The sequence below is a fragment of the Gallus gallus genome, chromosome 3 (genome assembly GCF_016699485.2).
Source record: "Gallus gallus isolate bGalGal1 chromosome 3, bGalGal1.mat.broiler.GRCg7b, whole genome shotgun sequence".
Taxonomy (NCBI): Eukaryota; Metazoa; Chordata; class Aves; order Galliformes; family Phasianidae; genus Gallus; species Gallus gallus.
Genome location: NC_052534.1, coordinates 20,397,921 through 20,419,910, shown reverse-complemented (window position 1 = coordinate 20,419,910; position 21,990 = coordinate 20,397,921). Strand labels below are relative to the sequence as shown.

At 42.4% G+C, this 21,990-nt stretch overlaps 1 protein-coding gene across 6 annotated transcripts in view; it reads right to left on the bottom strand.

Annotated features, from left to right (window-relative positions):
• Positions 1–215: 215 nt before the first annotated feature.
• Positions 216–21,990, bottom strand: part of USH2A (usherin) — a 370,614-nt gene continuing 348,839 nt past the window's right edge. For 5 of the 6 annotated variants that reach the window (XM_015283893.4, XM_040697423.2, XM_040697421.2 and 2 more), the window contains 9 exons: positions 12,101–12,310; positions 9,614–9,852; positions 8,801–9,018; positions 6,717–6,893; positions 5,599–5,682; positions 4,127–4,371; positions 2,527–2,598; positions 1,843–2,076; positions 216–794 (listed from right to left, as the gene is read on the bottom strand). In XM_015283893.4, the coding sequence (XP_015139379.2) occupies positions 705–794; positions 1,843–2,076; positions 2,527–2,598; positions 4,127–4,371; positions 5,599–5,682; positions 6,717–6,893; positions 8,801–9,018; positions 9,614–9,852; positions 12,101–12,310 (1,569 nt within the window). In that variant the 3' untranslated portion in view covers positions 216–704. The remainder of the gene's footprint in view (positions 795–1,842; positions 2,077–2,526; positions 2,599–4,126; positions 4,372–5,598; positions 5,683–6,716; positions 6,894–8,800; positions 9,019–9,613; positions 9,853–12,100; positions 12,311–21,990) is intronic. The other variant, XM_419417.8, reaches the window with a different exon arrangement.

The following is a 21,990-nucleotide window of genomic DNA, read 5'->3' as shown; positions in this document are numbered from 1 at the left end:
AGATTAGTAATACATAAGCAGAAGGGAAAGCTGTGACAGCAAATGTTTAATGGGGAATAGGAGAGGAGGTTTTCTACCTTAGAAGAAGGGAAGAGGTCTGCCTGGAGTGAGTATTAATTTATGACTTAATTTTTCTTTCTTTTTTTTTAAACTTGAGACAAAGGATCAGGGAAGAAGGAGGGAGAGGATGCAAAGAGTAAAGCAACTCCAAGTGAATTACTCCATTTGCTGTTTATTCACCGAGGTGTGAACACATTAGTGGTGGAGCTTTGTCAGGCCAGGCAAAGAAAGACATGGCGATCCTGCAGGGAAGGCCCCTTTCAGCCATATGCTGTACTTTGGAAAGGTAAAAGATTGTCCTTACCTACCTCCCCCACAGATGCTCCTCAGCTGTGAAAGCTGGATGAGAGATTAGAATGAGAGCTTCTGTCTCCACCGTCCTTTACTAGTCTATAACTTTGGATTTTTGAACCGTTCCTCTTTTACCTTTCTGAATCATCAGTGCTAGCACAATTTTTAGTGTATGGATAAAGACAATGAAAAAAGGCTAACTAACCCCCCCCTCCCCCAGTTCCCAACACACGTTTTTATCTCTTAACTAGTGGGTATGAGATGTGGAAATTGCAGCCCTAGCCCCAGGTCCCTGCAGGCTGCTTTTGGCAAGTTACCCACTTTCCATTTTCTAGTGAATGTGGTTACAGTTGTCAGAGGTGGGTATCGGTGAAAGTTGTGTGCTCTTTGGTGACTGTGCTGAAACCTTTGATGACATTGACAAGGTCGTCTTCTTCAGCGTACTGTAAGGAAATAATTAAAAGAAAGAAAACAAAACCAAAACAGTTGTGAGGTACATCTTCAGCTTACAAAATGGACTCCTATTCCTTCACTTCTTTCTTCCCTAAATGATTCTGAAACAGCTTAACTAAGTTAAGTGCACTTCTACTTCTCAGTATGTTTTTCCCCTTCCTCCCACCATAAGCAAAGAACCAAAAGTAATGTTGTGCTTACACCACTCAATATATTCATCCCCAAAAATGGACAGAATGAACAGTACTTGATGTTAATCTCTAGCTACTCGCTGTAATAAAGGGAAGAGCTGAGTTAAAAGCCTTGAAGGCTTTTTTTTTTTCCCCCTCAACAGCATAGCTGAGCCGCACAACAGCAGAGGCAATTGGATTTAGGGAAATCTAAAGCAATAGAGGGAGGACATCGCTAGAAGAGCCTGGTTTTATATTTTTGAATTTAAAAGGAAGCTCAGTTCATACTGTAATGGTGGCTGGCCCCCAAAAGTGAGTTTTAATTCCCCTGCTCCTACTTTCTACCACTTCTGAAGGTCAACAAACTCTTCTGTAAACCAGTTCTACTGTGAGCTAAGTGTCACTAGGTTCTTAAGCCTTAACAGATGTTGCAGCAATGGCACCAACATCCCTGTAGTGGGGCATGTCTACAGCTGCGATGCTCACCACCCCCAGCCTCCTTTAGCACCATGTGAACAGTTCATGAAGTCTTTTAGCTGACTGTCCCCCCCTACACACTTGCTGAAATGGGGGGAAAGAAACATCTACGAGTTGGCCAAACAGAACAGATTTCTTCAAGATGTATATTGTTGATAGACCATGCAGTTATTGGTTCCACAGATACCATGGACAGGTAAATACGGAGTGAATACTACTTGCATCCTGTTACAGCAGTATGCGATGACCTGCGGTAGGCAGGAAGGAATTTGGCCATCTCTTTCTAGAGCTTTTGAAATCCTTCTTGATCCTTTGATAGACATTTTCACGATTCTAACATAATTCTACAAATCACCAACAGCTAACACAACAGCATCAAAGGAGTCCTTACCAAGCCACGACCACCAGCGCGATGATTACGAATTATGGTATCCCAAGGTAATTCATCAGCAAAAGACTTCTTGTCATAGATGTCAAGCAGCTGACTGACACTACGATGAAGAGAGGCTGGGGAATACGTGCGATTTAGTTGGCTCTGACTTGGTCTCCGCCCCCCAGAAACATTATAGATACCACGGCTGCTTGTGGGAGAACCAACTCCTGGAATTTTTGTATCCGCTAGCCCCTAGGAGGAAGCAGTAAACCAACAAATCAAATGTACAGGGCATCATCCTCAAACATTAAACAAAACAGAGCAGTGTAAGGGAACAGGGAAACCCATGCTTCAAGAGTCATGCACAAATAAAAATGCTTTCCCCACTGTCAGTCATATTATTGAAAAGGAAAAAAAAAGGCCCGACTCTGTGAACCAGAACTGTCCTTAATATTTTTTTTCTTTCATTAGCCAACAAGCAGAGATCCCAAGATTCATCTACCAGAATGACAATGCAGACTCACACAGCAAAGGCATTAAGCAGACTTCCTTTCGTTCAGTTACATACAGTTACCATGACCAGGAAAAAGGCTTTCACCCACCCGAATAAACATGCACTGTAAGTAAAGCTGTCTTTCTGCATGCTCTTAGGGCCATCTGGCACATCACACATCTTGCAACACTGCATGCTAACAACTCTACCTCAGAACGCATCCTGTAACTTTTGAGAGTGATACTGCTTGATGAATCAGATGTGTCAGCAATAGTCTCAAACTGAGATTAAAGAGAGGGAGGAGAAGCATTAGGGCAGGGTAAGGTGCAGCACAGGTGCAACCTGTTTCTTATACAAAGAAGTGAATTAGCTGCAGCTCAGGTGGGGGAGATAGCATAGCAGGATGTAGGAGAGTGGAGAACCAGCAAACAGACAGCATGATTTAACTTCAGCTGGTCATCATCAGCTACCACATGGGCAGTCAGCAATGCTCACTGCATGATCTCAATAGCAATTGTAAAATAAGCAGTTTTGCCACTTCAAAGTAGCTCTGTACTAAGCTCTTCAACTGGCGCACAGCACAGTGTTGTGGGTTTTTTTTTTTTCCCCTCCTATTAGCTCCACAAGCTCTTGGAGAAGAAGAAAAGAAAAAATAAAGGCTAGGAACTATGTAGGCATGCCAGCAGCAAGGACATCGTAAGTCAGTCAAGGGGGACATCGCAACATAACAGGCTGTAGAAGAAGTGGAGTCAAAGCCATAAGACCAAGAAAAGCAGCTTCTTCTGGCAAAAGCTGAGAGCATAAGAAGGGGCACTCTGGAAATCCCATTGTTTCCAAGAGCTGCTTCGTTGAGGCACAGATGCAGCTTCTTGGCACTGAGACAAAGAGGAACAGAATGCGTGAAGGATGCAAGAGTCACAGGAAAACGAAGCAGGGAAGTGACAAGAATAGCCTCAGAGCCCATGCCTGGGAAGAAGTTCTAATTTTTCATCTTATGAAATTTGCCACATTCTTCTGTCTCGCTTTTCGCAAATGGCTAGGATAGCACACTTACTCTGCAATGTGATGGAACATGTTCTTTATCTTTTTTTGTTTGTTTGTTATTATACAGAACTATAGATGTCATAATAAAAATGACACTAAGCCTTCTCCTTTATCACTCCCCAGCAGCCCTCCTCCTGCCCTTTCATGGTCCCACTGTGGCTTTACATGCCACAGACACACATACATTTTATAAAGGTTCCTAGCTTCTCACTAGTTGCACTCTCTCTCTCCCAACCTTCCTGACAGTTGGTCCTGCAGCATTCCAACTGGGTGCTGATAACTAGAAAGAAACAGAGCCCATCCCTAAGCCCTGCTTTTACAAGAGCAACTCATGGTTACCTGACAAATGACTGTCAACTTGATCCTGGCTAACCTTTCACAACAGACAGTTGGGACCATGTGATGATATGCTTCTCTGAGAAGCACATTTTGTTACTACTTCTCAAGATAGGAAGACCTTTCCAGCTCTATTGCAGATGCCAGCTAACATCAGGTGCTATCAATGGCTCTGGATTTTCTGTGACTACAGATCTACTGCTGTTCTTAAAGCATCAGCAGCATTTCAGGTCCAGAAATGTCAGCTGCCACAGAAATCTTCTTGGACTGAGTGCCTTCATAGGCACACCAGACAGTCCTTTTCCTACACTGCACAGCATTCAACTGGGAAATAGGAGTGCAAAGTAGTCAAAGGACGAAGGAAATCTGTGAAGGGCAGACCGAAGTATGATACAATGGATATGAGTAATTGTGTTTCACCCAACCTACCGGATGAGTTTCACCTGTTGAATACACACTCATTGGCGACGTTCTTTTCTGGAGTGGAACTAAAGGTGGTCTGTCTCGTGCATAGGGTTGCTTGTGCACTTTCCTTTGAAGAATTAAGGAGAGAAGAATAGCCAAGAGAATCACACCTAGAACTACCATCAAAACTGCAAACCACAGCTCATTGTAGAATTTCACACTTTTGGACTCTGCTTTGTCCTTCTCTCCAGGTGTTGTCAAGATCAGACCTGTAAAAATCAAGAGGAATTAGGGGAGAAAGGGAATGTTATTTCAGAAAGTCATTTAACAATATGCTATCCCTTTTGCCTCTAATAAATTAGGCAGGAATTTAAGTCATTTTGTCGTCATGTGCTTATTTGCACTTATGTTCAAGGTGGCATAATGGTTCAATATGCTGGCAGGCTATAATAAAAAGCTTACTACCCTCAAGAGACCCTGCTTAAAGTTCCGGCATTGGTGCTCAGGCTGGAAATCACCACTGCATCAGCAGCTCTCGAGAAAGGAGGCAGTGGAGGTGGAATGTGAGGGGGGGGGAGGGGGGAAAAGGTTCTCCAAGTAACCTTGAAGAGTGGAAATGACTACAAGTAATTTCAGAGAGGTACGGACAGAGGACATTCTCTACACCACAATGCCTGTAGCAGCATTCCCACACAGTTAAAAAGAGTCCAAGAACGAATGAACAAAAATGAATGATAAGTTAATATAAAAGAAAACAACATGAAACACTTATTCCTTCTTCCCCTGCCTGTTAGAAAAAACAGACACGTGGCTCTGCTTTTGCACAACACAGGCATCAGAAATCTGTGACAGAACTCAGAACTGCTTGGTTATTTGCAATCCTACATGCGTATCGAGGCTCTTTGCTAAGGAATTTCCATCACCTTCACTTCCAAGTCTCCACTGCAAGTTGCCTGTGGTGCTGATCCAATTTGTAGTAGATGCAGGGTACAACCTGGGACAAATGAAGGTGACGGATATGGGAATACTTCATAATGCTTTTACCATAGCCTTGCCTGAGATTTTGCAGGACGATAGTTGAAAGCATGAAGAGGCATATCAGGGAACTACAGTATAAAGAGTAATTGCAAAGACAAGGGCGATCTATTTTAAGAAGCCAAACAAAATGCTAACTCACAATAAATTAATTAAAAGCAATGTCAGTTAGAAATAGTTTGAGCTTAGCTTTTCATCCTAGAAAACAAAACTAAACGGAAACTCATACATTTTAGCAGTAGGTATCTACTAGTGGACAACAACCGAACTAGGATTTCATGACACTAAACCTGTTACCTTTACAAAACAGGTAAAGGATCTATAAAGCAAGGGTCCTGAGAAATCTCATGGCATGATCCCTCCCTCAGTTTGATTCCACTCTATCTAGCATGCACTGCCTATCAGATTTTTACCACAAACACAAAATCAGTAGGCAATAGGTAATTGCTTCATATGATTACCAAGTCCATCGGCAGCACTGTACTTGATGACTGGTGTCATGGCGCTCCCTTCATCGGTGATGCATGTTACTTGAAACAAAAAAGCTGAGCAAAAAGGAGAAATCAGAATTTTGTAGGTGCTGCTTTTTCACCATTATCCAACAGTAGAGACCGCTAGCTCAGAACAACCAAACACCAGCATATTGCCAAACACAAGCTACTTGAGTTCAAGATTAGAGCCTCATAGTCCCTCATACATGAGTATTCAACTCCTAAACCATTAGGTATGGCAGAACATATGGTAACCATCACTATGACATTGTTACAAATCATGCGCCTCTTTCAACGTTCAGTTCTCCCCTTTTCAATTGTGTGTAACTAGCAACTTTCAATTTATTCCATCATTGTGCCCCAAATTCCTTGGGCCATTTGTTCACAGCTGATAGAAACTTTTTTTAAAGATCAAACTTTTAAAACAAGTTATTAGCATCATAGTAGTATCCAGGAAAGTAAAAAGTAAATGGCAAATCCCTTTAACATACAAAGAAAAACCTCTTAAAAAACAATCTCTCTTTTCTTGTTTTCATTTTTTCCTCTGTTGACATGATTAGTTTCTGTTTTAAATATTGCAAGTTTCTGGAAGAGAAACTGCATTTCAAAGGAAGGCCAAGTCCAAAAGCTACCGATTTAGTCTCAAATATACATATTTTATGAAGTTTATTTCCATGCATTTTTTTATTTTTTTTTTTTTTTTTCTAGAGCACAGCCTTAAAAGAACAGAATTGCAATGCAGCTCTGGGATTTGGTAAAGCTCAGCACTCACAACGAACTAAAGCAGGCTCACCCAGTCTGGTAAAATGGTTATTAGTTCTAAGAAATTTTGTTTCAAGCATCCGCTTGAATGCAGTTCAATTAGTTTGGCTATAGCGTTCAGAAAGTATTTAGAGGGAGATCACAACCTGCCAGAGCTGTTGTGACAGACTCCTGTTCATTCCTCCATTTAGGAAGAAAAGCATTAACTCCTGTGCTCTTAGCATGAGACTTCCAGGGAGACATTCCTCAGATTTAGCAATAATATTAACACTATTCATTGAGCTCAGTCTTTTAAAGGAAGAAAGACATAGGAAGTTGAAACTGACTTTTATCAGATGTCCTTGGCAAATACAACTCGGTGTCAAAGCCACTGTAGATGCGTTGCCCACTCTCAGTTAACGCATACTCCTTCAGGCGTCCATTCAGTACGAAAGTGCGACTCCAGTCTATGTGGATGGTAGATAAATTGCTAACAACTGAGAATGGAGCCATGTACCGAGGTGCTGCAAAAGGAAAAAAAGCTCATCAATGTGTAAGACATAGCAGAATTAGACAGCAGAGAGAAATAGGCTCTGAATGATTCAAGTTCATTCACATGTTTTAGCTGTCTCATATTCATTTGTATGAGCAGATAGATAGATGGAGAAAAGAGAAAGTTGTAGTAGCAAAACAGCCCCTGCACTGAGAAAGCAGAAATGCCTCATATCTTTAAAATAAAGACCTAGATTTCTCCTCCTTTGCCTTCATGGTACAGCACTAAAACTGCACAGATTAAATCCCAACTCAAAGTGTGTTACGGGGACAAACAGGAGGTTGTGCAAATTCAGCTGCAGCACGCCTGGCTCTGACAATCAAACTGGTTGAAGAAAGGACTCTTTTGCAAGCCCAGAGAAATTGCCCTAGATTTTCTTCTAATATGTACACATACATAATATAAAAGCCACAGCAGGCAGAGAGAAAAGAAACAGAACTCACTTCAGGGAGGAAGTTTTCATCAGTTTGGCATAACAGCTTTCTGACAAATGACTTAAATTAAGTTTGAGGTGGTCCTTTCTTGTGACTTTGTCATTAAGCCACACGCCCACCACGTGCTGGTTTGTTCACAAGGAAGCTGCTTGTCCAGCTACGCTTTGCCTCTAATTGCCCACTTTCACTAAACCAAACCTTCCAGGCAAGAGGAAGGAGACTTTCAGAGTGACTCAAGAAACCCATCTAAGAGTTCAGCAAGGCGAGGAAGACTGACAGATGAAGGCTGCAGACAAAGCGGGCAGGGGTTTGAAAGTGGCTTTTAAACAGTTTTGTTCTGTATGTCTCACCTATTTCCTCCATGTTAAAGTTCAATCACAATAGAGCTTTCAGCTTGCAAAACAGCTTTAAAGACTTTTTTTTTTTAAAATAGTGGTCACATTCAAGAAAATCTGGGGCTACGTTACCCAAAACTTTGAGATGAGAATCCATGCAACATAGCAGATGATACATTTTCACTAACTACTCAGTAGGAGTATCTATTGATTTAAATGGCATTTCTATAAAAAGGATTCTGAAACGCTGACACCAGACTATGTGAGGAAAAAGTTAAGAATCTCTTTGCATGAATCCTGGCATGCTGGGGTAAAATGCTTTTCTCATCTGTTACAGAATGATTGGCTACAGCACTATAGATTTTTCCAATGAAAGCTCATGCTAGACTACCAGAAATTCAGTTTTGATGGTAGAAATCTGTACTGGATGTAGGCACAATTCCTGCATGTTTTATTTCCATGCACACCTCCTGTAGGGAAAGGCAATGGCAGACAACCAGTTCTAAAACATCCAAAAAAGAGCGATGGTCACAATCTAGTCAATGAAATAAAGATTTGCTTACCTGTCCCAAGGATGCTGTGAGCCCCCTGGCCCCATCACATCACAGCAGGAGCTGCAGCCCAGTGCCAGACTCCCTCATTTTGTAGCTGATTTTGGTTTCAAGTTTCTGTTTTAGTTTTATTTCGGAGATAAAATACTCCGAAAGAAGGAATCTCCATATAGAGATCCTTTCCTTGTGGCAGCCAGCCCTTAAATGAGGCTTAGGGAGAACCTGGTTCCACCCTTTCCGGTCATACAGGTGAACTGCCTTCACCTGCACTCCCAGGGCTGGCCATGTCCCTTCACCAGGTGCTCAATCATTGGTTCAGGCCATGAACCAAGTCCCAAACACCACCACAAGAGTTTAAAGTAGTGACTTGTTGTGGTTGGTTAGTGATAAACCCTTCACTGTCAGCAAGGATCCAAACATTCAGATGAAACCTGTGGAAAACTTCAATGAACCTGGCAGAAGTGTGGCATGAATTAAGACAGTGTGGTTATTCTTGAAGAGAATCAACAGATCTCTGTGCCAGGCAGCAGAAGCAGAAATTTCTGATCTCATACTCACGCTCCTTTTCTGTAGTGAAGCCAACCCACTCTGAGGCGCTGCTGCCCACGGAGTTGTAAGACACAACCCGCAAGTTGTAGGTTGTGTAAGGCTCGAGGTTGGATACGTTGGCACTCTGTCCATTTCCTGTATACTTCACCTCAGTCGGGCCAGGGCTGCAAGCCTTTACTGCTGGCTGCAGGTTCAGAGGACAAGCCATGTACACATGGAGCTCATAGCTGAGAAGAAAGTGGAGATTTAGATTAATTAAGAACTTTTATAACAGAACATGATTGTTTCATCCCAACTAACCATTTCATCTTGATTGTTGTATGTATAGCTACCAGATAGGATACTGAACCTGATGCTAGCTTTTCTCTTGGAGACTTTGGCCTCAGCTGTAGGATATCTATGAAAAACTGTGGTTGTCTGTCACACTCACGATGAAACTATTGGTGCCCTAAAAGGCATCGACACTCCTGCCCATTGGCTAGCAGCCTTATTAACCACAAGATACAGCTGCCTCTTGTAAACAATTGATCTCACCACTCTCACTGTGCAACCACAGCTGTTAGACAATGACCTCCACTCCCAGCATCCTCTCCACCTTCATCAATCTCTATATCCTGCTCTTGAAAAAAGCACCTGGTTCACCTAAACATCTTCTGGATGCTATTTAGGCCACATGAGATATCATCACCAACACCAGGAAGAACGAACATGGCTGTTCCAACCACCCAGAGCTCTCAGTTGCATGATTACAGTTTACATCGAGGAAGGTTGCTCTGCCACCACTCCTAGGTAGCTGAAATTTGGCTGGCTTGCAACTCCCACCTGGTGACAATGCCGTTGGGTGTCTGAGGGGCACTCCACTGGAAAGAGGCATTCCTGGAGGTCACGGCACGGATCTGTGGGGGTGGTTGCTCAGAAGGGGGAGCTGGCTGTGTGGTGATCTGGGCCGTGGGTCCTTTGCTGCAACAGTTGAAACAAGTGCAGGCCTCCACACCAATAGAGTACGTGGTAAAAGGTTTTAGCCCATGTATTGTCTGCTGGGTGGCGGTCCCTTCTGACAGCTACAAAAAATTAAGGGGAAACTTGTCATAGGTTCAAGCACCACAAGTACTAAATAAGAGCTATCAGGATAAATTAACTCCAGAAGATTGTGTGCACAAGGTTCTGCATGTCCTTTAAGTCTGACATTAATACAGCAGCTGTGCACTGGGACCTCTGCAGTCATTTTCTTCCCATTACAAAGTTAAAGGGCACTGCTCGAAAGAAAAGACCACGCCATCAGTGGCCTCACAGACCTCTTGAGTTGAGATGTAAACTCTGTATATCAACTTGTATATGTCATTCTCAGGGAGAGAGAAACTGAAAACCTTTAAGGAGAAACACTGGGCTAAAAAGAACTGAAATGAAAATAAATGACTGTGGAAAAAGACCACATGGTAAGTGTATTAGCAAGTGCCCATACATATCTCACAAGCTTCCTTGGCTTGGAATACAGGAGACAGTACTTGGCAGAGCAATAGGCACGTGTCTGGTGGGTCAATTTACCTAAAGGGATAGTGGAATCTCCAGTAGGAAGCAGCCAACACAGCGCTGCTCCACACTGAAATGGCTACGGTGCTGGGCACTCATGCTTGATAGGCAACCCTTCTGCATCTAGCATAGGAAACCTAGCAGTTCTGGCAAAGGAAACTTATTTCTAAACTGCTAGGAGGAACAGCTACTTCACTTCTTTGCTGTAGTCATTTATGGATACAGCTTTTTAAACCAAAATAATCAACATACTTAGAAAACACCAGCAGGGGGCAACATTTGTTTCCACATAGCACCATGTGACACAGTACAGAAGAAAACAGAAAAGAATGAGTGAAGCAAGAAAAGAAAAGCATTTGGTATCGCCTAATGCCAGTGCTAGAGATCAGACAGCAGCACGGCAGGTGTGATAGGATGGAGATGGAAGACCATACAGACACCAAGGAGATGAGCTAGCCGAATCAGACATGGATACAGCCAATTGCACTGGGAGGTATAAGTGCATGGAGGGATAAATGTGTAATGTGTGATCAGTAGGCAGCTTAAATTCGTGGACAGGCTTGATGACCTGAGAAGGTGTCCTCAACACTTCTAAGCTGAGAAAGATGCTACAAGGGAAAAAAAAGTCTCAATACTTGCTTTCTTATGAAAACCAGACAGATAATGTTACAGACAAAAGGTATTCCAATATATTGCATTGATTTGGTGGTAACTGCTCCAGACAACTTGCACAGCTCTCCTCTTTCCTCACATCTCCCAGTTTTAAAACTCTAAAGAAACTCTGCAGGTTTCCTAGCTTAGCTGAGTCCAGTCACACCTCGACACCTAATGGATTCAATCTCAAGGGAAAATATCACAGCTGCACAAAAGCATCATCTGCATTGCTGCAGTCTCCTCACATTTGTTGAGCCTTCTTGTGCAAACACAGAAGAAATAGTGTCGATCTGTTACCATAAACATATACATAAGTCTATTCTTTCTTGCTTCCCACATGCACACCCTAGAGAATGGGAACCCACAAGCCAGACACAGTTAAAACTGCGGAAACCTTTGAGGTTCATGTGGAACCCTCCACAGTCTGGATTATGGGCCTCTTTGACACAGCAATGTCCAAGCTAAAGATGAAAATGACTCCACATCCAAGGCTTGGAGCCCTGCATGGCACAGACACCAAAAGGAGGTATTGCCTAGAGAATTGGTTCACTGAGATTTGATTGAATAGCTAAGATTTGCACCCAAGATGTCACCATTAAGAATTTCTTTTAACAGTGTCTCAGTCTAGATCGCCTCATCTTTTTACTTGCACTATTCTTTAGTGCTTTGCCATGCCAAATCTTTCTTGTTGGTAAGTAGTATTAAGGGTAGTTCAGAGCATTTTCTTTGGATCTTCAAACCTGTAGGCTATCCAAAGCACAACCACTTCCTCCTGGCTCCAGTTTCCACCTGCACCAACTGGACTGGCAGGAGCTGCCTGGAAGTATTTCATTTGGATGGTTGGTCGTCCCCAAAGCAACACTGTGGATTCTTGTCACATTGTCACAGCACATTACCAAGGGAGAAAGGTTTGAATGCTGAAGATAATTCCTTGAGAAGCACATTTAGCGGAGTGAAAGCGTAGGACCCACTTCGGCCAGAAGAGAGCATTGCAGAGCAGGCAACAAAGGGAGAGCAGGAGAGGAAGAAAATTTGCAACCAGCAGACACAGTAAGAACAAAACTGCTAATGCTAAAAAACGCAAGTTAAAAACGGCAGTACACAAATAATTTTGACAATACTTACCACCACCTCAGTCCCTCGAGTATCATTAGAAAACAGCCTGTAGATACTGACCACCCCGTTTGGCTTAAGAGGAGGGTTGATGTTCACTATGGCCACCGTGGATGCCACTGTGTGGAAGAGGGGAGCTGTCAGGCCCTCGGGAGGAGCAGGGCCTGTCCGACAGCGCGTCCAGCCACTTGGTGTCCGGCCCGCCGAGTTCACTGACCACACCTTTGGCATACAGAAACAGAGAGACTACCAATGAAGGACTCAAGCCCACAAACGCTCCACAGCTCTCTAGGATGCTACTTCAGCTTTCAATCTGCTAAGAAAGACACGGAATAGCACCTGTGTAAAACATCCTGTCTGCAGCCCAGTACCTGCACTGATCCCGTGACTTCCTAACAGGAAAAAGGATTACATTGAAAACTAGATTTCTTGTCTCAGGAAGAATGGATTCACGTAGCTCCTACTTACCTGAATTCCTACCACTGTCTTTGCTGTGCCATGCAAAGAGGGTCAACACTGATAATGTTTTCAAACAAATGTGAACAAAAATACTGACATCCGGTCCTGCCATTTGTCTCCTTTCTGCACACTTCCTTCACACGTGCAAGCAGCCCCAGTGAGTTCGGCCGGCCATTGTCTGACATCTAATTATGCACACCTTGACTGAATTGCACAAGACAAATTCTAGTTATTCTGAAAAACTTGACATTTTTATAGGGACATCTCTCTCAAAAATATTTCTGTGGCAATCATTTGGCAACGTTTTCAGTAACCCATAATGTAAACAAACCCCTCTGAAAAGTATGGTTAAATCAGCATCTCATTTACATCCACAAGAACATTCACTTTACTGCCCGAGCACAAAGGCAACTGTTCAAATTCCAAGATTTCAAAATTTAGCAGCTTGAACGAGGCCTGATTAAAACCCACATGTCTCTGTGAACTACACCTACTGGTTTTGTCAGCTTCCCAAAACCAGAGTGATCTGCAGACTACATAAAACTCAGCACTTATTAAACACAGTCTTCAACAAATCTGCATGAAAATTAAATTTTGCTTTCATCAAGGAGTGAATAAACATATGGAAGGATGTATAATCTTATTTATCAAAAACCATTTGTATAATTAAACACGAATATCATAAAAGGTTGCCTTAGGTCGTCATTTGCATGAGTAAGTAATTTGTAGAATGTCAGGTACAATAGACAGAATAGATGGATGCGTGAGTGTGTAGGGTTAAATTAGGCTCAATATTAGCCAACCACACAGTGATCAATCAGAATGATAGATCTAAATGGCAATACAAGAGGACTGTCTGAGCGATTTTTAGTATAAGTATTCCTTAGTAAGCTTTCATGCTGAGCAATTCTAACAACAGTAAAACACGTTCTTATGTGATCCACTCCAGGCAGAAGTCCTGGGGAAGTGGCTGGTGGGACTGTGCCTTAAAAAAAAATAAGAGGTTTAGAAATTAGAATTCTTCAGGATTGACCCTGGCATCTTTCCAGCTGGTAGTATTAAGTTCCAAGACCACAGAACACTTCACAAGGGGCCTGGGGAATGAAAAGGGCCAAAAACTACCTCAGAGGCTTTGAAGACTACGGTTCTGCCAACTACAAAACAGAAGTTACTGCCTCATTCCTTCAGTAACATATAATATCATCCAGTGAAACACTACATAAGTGCAGATGACACCCTACGATAAAAAGCTCTGCCAGAATACTTTCATTTTCAGTGAAATCAGTAATATATCTCTGTTGTGAACTTTTCATTAGTCAAACTCTGTTCACTTTACTGCCGTAGGTCAAACCCTCTATCTCAGTTAAGTCCCTGCTGCTACAAAGATTTGCCCACAGTAGCTCATTTCAAGGAGCATATTTCTTTGCAGAGAAAAAAAGCCACATATGGAAAAAGCAGCTCTGAGCATGCCACTTGCCTCGACTCAGCACTGACCTTAGTTCAAAAGCTCTGGTTGCACACCACGCTGCAGTCCTAATGACATGGACTGTGGCAGTGTTGGGCCTCAGCTGCAAAACCAGCTTCCACACTAAAACTGATGGCCATGAACTAGGGAGAGAGACTTCTACACTGCACAGCAATCAGGCTTTGAAATGGGACACCTTAGGAAATTTTGAGAAGAGAGGGATGCAGCATAGCTAGGGTGCACACACCTCACTGAGAGCTGGCAGGAGGCATCTTCTTCCATCCCTCCCATATCATAGGTGCCTAAGTCATGTCTTTCAGAAAAGCAGCCCTATTTTTGATGAAACACCATCTCAGGACAAGGGAAAAGGGAACACTGATCCCCTTTCACATGACATCTGGGTGGCTGAAGGCCTCTTCCCAGAGGGCAGCAATTTTATTTCAACTACACACTCCAATGGTGGCAGTCAGTCCCACTGCCCCCCAGAGTAGAAGTGCCCAACTGCACAACCCACCTCTGTCTGTGCAGTGTGCACCCTTCATGGCTGTTCCACCTTGCACAAGCGTAACAAAACCAAGATCAACTGGGCAGAGCAAGGGCAAGTGCAAGCAGACACGGTTTCCTAGCCAGGTCCTTTCCCAGGGAGGGACCCTGAGCCCATCCTCTGAGCTTCGCATTCCTCTACAAAAAGAGGCCAAGATTCATTTGGGCCTGACTGACAGTCATGGTCTCAGAATGCCAGTGAGGGAGATTTAGCAACTCAGCCACACCAAGACAAATTTCCAGCAGAATATCTTCAGCTATCGGCTTTGGAAAACACTGTGAGAGCTCAACAGGACTTCAGAGGATCTAAATTCTGGATTTATACTGATGTAATCCTGGCTCCCCTGACTCCTTCTGCTTCATCATCTGTAAAAGAATGGATGGCTATACAATTTTTTCCCTATGAGAATCGTCATTCAAGTAAACTCTGGCCTGCATTTGGAGATCCAGAGTTGTAAGTGAACAGAAATGGCTGCAGATGGAAATGTTCATGTTCAGCCATTTCAATGCATGAAGAAGTCAGACAGCAAGGCAACAGAAGTGACAGTGAGAAGCACCTGCTAAAAAAAAAAAATCAAAAAAATCAGAGGACTGATTTGGTCACGGCTCCTCAGAAAGTCACCACAAAAAGGACATGGATAACTGAAAGCCTGGCTAAGCTGAAATCCCATGCTTTAGACTCCTGTAATAAGTTTTATTTTGACACACAAGAAAGTCCTTTTAAGACATGACATAATCAGCACAAAATATTTACTGCATCGACATAGAAATGTGAACAGCTTAATAGGCATCATCACCATTTGCTGCTCATAATGGCGGACGATTCCAAAAGCTACCTCAGAGCACAGATCTCATGTAGGCAGGAACATACTGAATGACAAGCCAGACAGCAGAAAGGCAACAAACACTTCTTATAACCTGACTTTCTGAATATACTGCTTCCAAAAGCATTAACTATGACATCATGGTGCATGGCTCTGCATGCTGCCAAAAGATGTATGGCTTTTAATGGCTACTTTCCCTCAACAAAAGAGAGAGGGGTCTCCAAAATCAGCTACGCTACATGAGATATTTTTTTAAACTGCTTTATAAATTTGCTGGCCTCTGGCCCACATTGGATTACGAGGTGGAACCAGAGAGGAGAAACTTATCTGGAACCTGCGTATCTAGAGTACTAGAGAACTCTACTTAGAAGGTAACAAAGCTTGTTTCTTTCAGCACTAATGACCCTGCATGGATCTCAGCTCCTGGATGAGACTGGTGTTCAGGCATTGCTCAAAGTGATCACAGGACAACCTCAAGGCTCACTGGCTCAGCAAGAAGGGGCAAGAGGCAGGAGAACAGGAAGGAAAGTGCTGAGAAATCGGCCACAGCCTGAGCACATTGAGCACTTGTTCAAGCTGAGTAAAGCTGAATAGCAACTCTCCCCATACAAGGCAATAAAATCATAATGGCTCAAAGATGAAGATTCACCTCTGAGCAACACAGGGTCATGCGCTGTAGCACTCTTGAAGCCTCAAGTCCTCACCTGGGCACACTTTGTTTTGAACTGAATAAGTTGTTTTTCTTTTATCAAATGGAGATTGTATATGGAAGTTTGTACTTCATACAGGAGGGAATGGAGGGAAGCAGCTGGATTTACACTCCAACAGCTCCTCCACCACTGAAGCTGAAGAAAAGCACCAGAAGACAAGCAATCATAAACAAGGCAAGCACTAAGGTTCTCTGTGATGAAAAGGGACAGTGAAGAAGCTACCAAAAATGAAGTACACAAATTCAACCCTCTCAAAGGACAAATATACTCTGTGATTAAGGCAGAAAAAAAATGCACTGTGTTACCAAAAATTCTCCCAATGATTAAAGTGATCTTTTGATTGTGACTCCAAACACACAAACAAGCATAACCACAAACTGACTGAGCAGAGGTCTGGCAGAGGACATCATGCGTGCAGTAATGCCTGCCACCTCATATCTCATACCTGGCCCCAGCAGTGTGACAGCTATCTCCACTGTAAACACAGAGGCCAACTAGGAAGCTCCCACCACTCCTGCAAAGTGAGCATGAGAAACTCTCCGAGAGGTCTCATTCTCCTTCACTTCTGCTGAAGTATAGAAAGGAAGCTACAGGCAGAAGGGTGGGCTGTGTGGTGGTAGCTTGCCTGTCTGGAGGCAGAAGTCTTGAGCTCCTGCTGAATTCCTTGGGCAGGGAGAGCCAGCATCCTCTGCTTTGCACAGAGACCGGGTGACAATCGCCCTCCTCCAACAGCTCACCGTTGACCAGCAGTGACCGCTGGCTCCCACCAAGCCCTACAGGCACTGTGCATAAGACCACACTGAAGTTAACATGCATCTGTGAGGGGCAAGACCTCAGCTCTCTGCTCAAAGGGTATCCAGCAACTTAACACAACTGACTGCTGGTCCTTCCAAGAAGGATTCAGCACTAGCACCAACCACTCTGCACACGCCAGGAGAGATGAGCAATAGCAGAGATGAACTGATATGACTCCTCTGTTTCTACAATTGATTCCTGGAGGTCCAAACACACAGCACTTTTCTTCAGACTCTTTTCTTCACCAAGACCTGCTCATTTAACGCCCTATGATTACATAAACACAGAGTTTTCCCAGTGTAGCTTTTTTCCAAGATAGTAAGATATTTTAGAAGTATATAAGATATGATATCAGTAAGTTTCAGAAACACAGCACCAATTTTTTTGTTGTGTTTGAACAGCATTCCACAAGAAAATTGAAATCTGTAATCTTGGCTAGTTAAATAAAATCAGAAACCCAGAGATGCTCTCTGCCACCATCATTTGCAGCACCCTTCACAAATCTTTCCTCTCATCAGACCTAACCGACGTGTAGCCTAGGTAATTTGGGATTCCTAATGCAATGTCAGCACAACTCAGAACACAAACCCTGTCTACAGAAATCTAGCATCCAGCATTAAAATAATGTATTCATTCTGGGCACTGCAGTGTCAGGAAGGTATAAGTAAAGTAGAAAGTTTCAAAAGTGCTTGCAGTCTGGTAAGAATAGAGCAAAGGCAATGGAAAAAAGGTATCACATCCACTCATGATCAGTGGTACGAAGAGGTAGTACACAAAAGTGTGTTTTCTGACTACCCACCCTGAAATCTCTTACCTATTTAGCACTCAGTCAGCATACCTAGAGAAGCCATAAACATATAATGGGATAGACTGCAGGTCCAGGCTTCTAGCGTTGTGATGATTTGAACCTCTTAACATTGCTATTCATCTTCACTATTCGAATCTCTATACGTAATAAAAGTACTAAGCCCATTCCAGGGAGGTGAAAGACAGATTACAGGCAAACAGTTTGGGACTTGCATAAAATTACCATATTCTAAAGGATGCTCATTTCATATAACATAGTATAACACCCGTAATTAATGAGACATGTAAACAAGTTTAACTCTAAAAGGTAGAAAATTAAATAATTTGTTTCCTATGGGTATATAATGAGATAGTTACCATATTCCCATGAGAGAGATAAGCAGATATTAAAAGGTCTTTCCAATACCTGTAATAGCTAAGGGCAACAGCTAATTCAATAGATTCGATCAAAATCACCACTTCTTTCTCCGCTTCTGATTTATTACTTTGGCTGTAGTTAGTCATCACTCATTTTAGTTTGCTTTTCAGCAGTCATAAATTATGCCTCATAAATAAAAAGATACAATCAAGGAAATCATATCAAGTCATCTACTGCCCTGGAATATATTTTCCCCGCGGTACTCACACTAATGTCTTTTTAAAGGATAGCTTGCCATGGTTTTGAACATGTCAGAATAGCAACGGACTTGGAAAAGTCCTACAAGTGTGGTGTCATAACTGTCTCACCAGTAATTATGTAAGCCAGAAAAAAAAGTCTAATATCCCTATTTTGTTTAATCAACAACAACAAAAAAAATCAAGGTTTGCTTCATCAGTACATTGTTTACACACTTAAATTTAGGATGGTGTTGGCAGCAGGAAACATGGTGCCAGAAGTGGTTGCTTTATAAAAGAAATTGCATGGTTTCAAGCAGCGCTTTTCCCTACTGCGCGCTTTGCTGTACCAGGGCAAAGGAAGCATCTAGTTCAGCAAAAGGGTATTTAGAGTAGGTATCACCTTTACAGCACTGAAAGAATATAGTTGTGCTTGCTTTACTTTTCAGAAGACTTTCTCTTGCAAGAAGACCCTCTCTTTCAAACAAAGAGTGGATAGCAAGCAAGGTGCGCAAGAAGGAAATGTCTTCGATTTTGCCACTGCTTTGTGGTGTATCTTTCTCAGTGTGACAAGCAGAAATAGTGAATTAAAATGAAGAAAAGAAACCAAAAGATGAAAGATATTACAAATGGGTGGCTATCCACCACTGGTTAGTCAGAGAACCTGCTTCACCCATTTTAAGCTGTAAAAGTCACCTAGTTGTTTGTCAGTAACTAAGCAGCACAAACTGGAGCTCAGCCAACACTCTGATGGATAGGCTGGTAACCAAGTGCCATTCTCATCATCTATGAAAGTCAGTCCTCTTGGTCACATCTTCTGTGCTCTGTGCAGTTGGTCCTGCCATAATCTTCATGACTCTTCCACTCATTTTTCCTTCTGTAACGCTTCAAAGTCAGAAATATGATTTGTTTCCTCTTTGATAGTTTCTGAGAGTCCAAGATGGTGTGCCCAAAATGTATTTCCCCTGGCATATCTTGGGATCTTTCCTTGGCCTTTCACTTAGCAGAGTATCTGGTCTGTGATAAGCATGGCATGCTACTTAAGGAAGAAGGACACTGTGGGAGGCAGACACCTGCTGCAGTGCAACAGACAGTCCTACCAAACAATATAAAGGCAACAATAAAACCTTCTAAGAAGTTCTACTCCAACCCTTTGCTTGCTCAGTGCTTTCTGAGAGGAAATGAGGACGTGTTCTACACACCAGGAAGACATTAAGCCATTAATCTAAAGCAGCAGTCCAAGTACACAATTAAGTGCAACTGTGGAAGCGACACTGCACTTGCACGGAAATTGCACCAAACTCCAGCACCACCTTTTTGCAGATCAGTACTGTGTGTCAAGAGAGTCTACCAGTAGCTAAGAAAAATGGGTATTGTACACCATTCTCAGCAGTTCCTGAGAAAAGACTAAATATTTTGTTTCAGAAATACTGTAGAAATGAAGATGCTGCACTTAGAAACTCAATAGATCTCATAAAGTTTGTTTAAGTCAAGATTTTTTTGAGGGAATCACACAATACAGCTGAGGATTTAGGCAGTGTTAAGAAATGCCTAAGAGGGCAGACGCTACAAAGAATGCAAGTATTTAAATATCTGATTAGACCTATAGATGGAATTTCAAAGATCTCAGTAGTTATTCCCAAGTACAGGACAGAAGGCATCTTAATGCCTCTTAAAGTGCACTGAAACCTAGTAGGCATTAATATGCTCACATAGATCTGGCCCAAGAGGAAGAAGAGTGCTCAAGATCCTTCAACAATTGTGACTTTAGCATTCAGGGGCACAGTTCCTTTGACTAACATGAGCTTCAGAAGTCACTTCATCATTTTTGGAAGTGCAACTCTTGCATCTAGTCTTACAAGGTTCAAATATTCAGCTGAAGTTTCCAGCAAAAGAAAAAAAAAACCCTCAAAAACCCTCACCTCAGATCCAAAGAAGCTACCAGGGTTCACTGAACTAAACCTCAATAGCTCCAAAAATGCTGGAGAGGGTCCCATCCCATCGCAGCACTTTGATTTTATCTGCATTCTGCTGGAGGAAATTCAGTTGCATTTAAAGTTTTATGTCCAGCAAACAAGCCTCAAATGCAGAGACAGCAGAATCAATATTCAGTTTAAGTGAAATATAAATCTGGGTTTCATCAGCATAATAGCAAAAGCCAAGCCCTATACTTATGAATAACTTGTCTCACAGACAAGATATAAATTGTCAACAATGGAGGAGCTTAGAATAGATCCCAGAGGACTGCTGCAAGTGACACAAGGAGAAGACAAACACGTGCATGCAAAAACCTCTCACAGCAAAATAAATGGCCATCAATGGAGAGGAGAAAAAAAAAAAAAAACTAAAGGAAAAAATGCAACAAAAATGATTTAGAGATCCAGTCAACAGCTCAGCCCAGTTAATGAGAAGAACCAAGACAGAAAGCCAAGTCTTGAATGTGGCATGGTAAACCAAAGGAATCCACTTTGCTATCCATCATCAACTGATCATTAAATTCGTTAGCTCAAGCAAATCTCTGTGCTGTACTATCAACTTCTCCCCCCCTAAAACAGCTTTTGAATGAGGTAATTGTAAGTTGGTGCAACTATCACACAGCTTCCAGCCCACACAAAGAAACGAGATGTTTTTCTTTAGCTAAGAAACATTCCTAAGTAGTAATCAGGGCATGAATTTACTACAGCTCTTTTCTATCTACCAATCTCCATCTGCACTTGCGTTTGCATTCTTCACAGATCTTGACCAAAATAGTAAGGAGATCTGGTCTAGCAATAGTTCAATTTTAAAGAAACTATAGCAAATGGAGAATTCACAGCATTTAATATTTATACAGAGGAGGACTTACTACAACAACATTTCACTCTAACTGTGCTGTTTGTTGAAAAAAATTTAATAGCTTCAGTCACAAGTAAAGCGACAATTGGAAAACACACCTTCACACATTTTAGGAGTAGTAAGTTTTTAGGCTTGAAGTAATCATACCTTTTGTTTTAGAACTTGTTCTTGAACTACTGAAGATCTGAACTCTGAAATTCTGAAGTTCTCTGAACTCACAGATACTCAACATTTCCTCTGGCTCAAAACTAATGGACAGACTATTCACTCTGGCTACCACCTTACAGTCATGCTGCCAATACAGAAACACCAAAAGGATAAAGTTCCGTTGTACAGTCAACAAAGTACAGTTGGGAAGAGGATTGTAGTGAGATAGCAAAGGAACAAACAGAGAAGGAATGCTCACCTGTATCTGAAGATTTGGGCTCACAATGAAAAGCTCCAAAAAGGAGGGATCTCCAGAAACAGATCCTCCCCCAGTGGCAGTCAGCCCTTAAATGGGGTCAAGGAGAGGTGCAGCCAGGCTCCACTCCTTCCAGTCACACAGCTGAACTGCCTTCACCTGTGCTCCCATGGCTGACCCAGTCCTTGCCTCAGGTGATCAATCAGTGGTTCAGGCCATGACTCAACAGTTCCTACACAGTTTGTGACTGTCAAGTAGTGAAGATAGATTTTGTGAATACTGCAGTAAGTACATTTTTTTAGTAGCATCCCAGGCTCTCTTTTCAATAGTTTAATAATTGTCCATTCAGAATCCTTTTCTTATCCAAGTTAGAGCTGCTAGAAGTGCTTTATGAAGAAAGCCTCTGAGTTCTTCCTTCTAGGCCCTGGGAGTCTGACATACAAGAGGCAATGGACACAGGCTGAAAC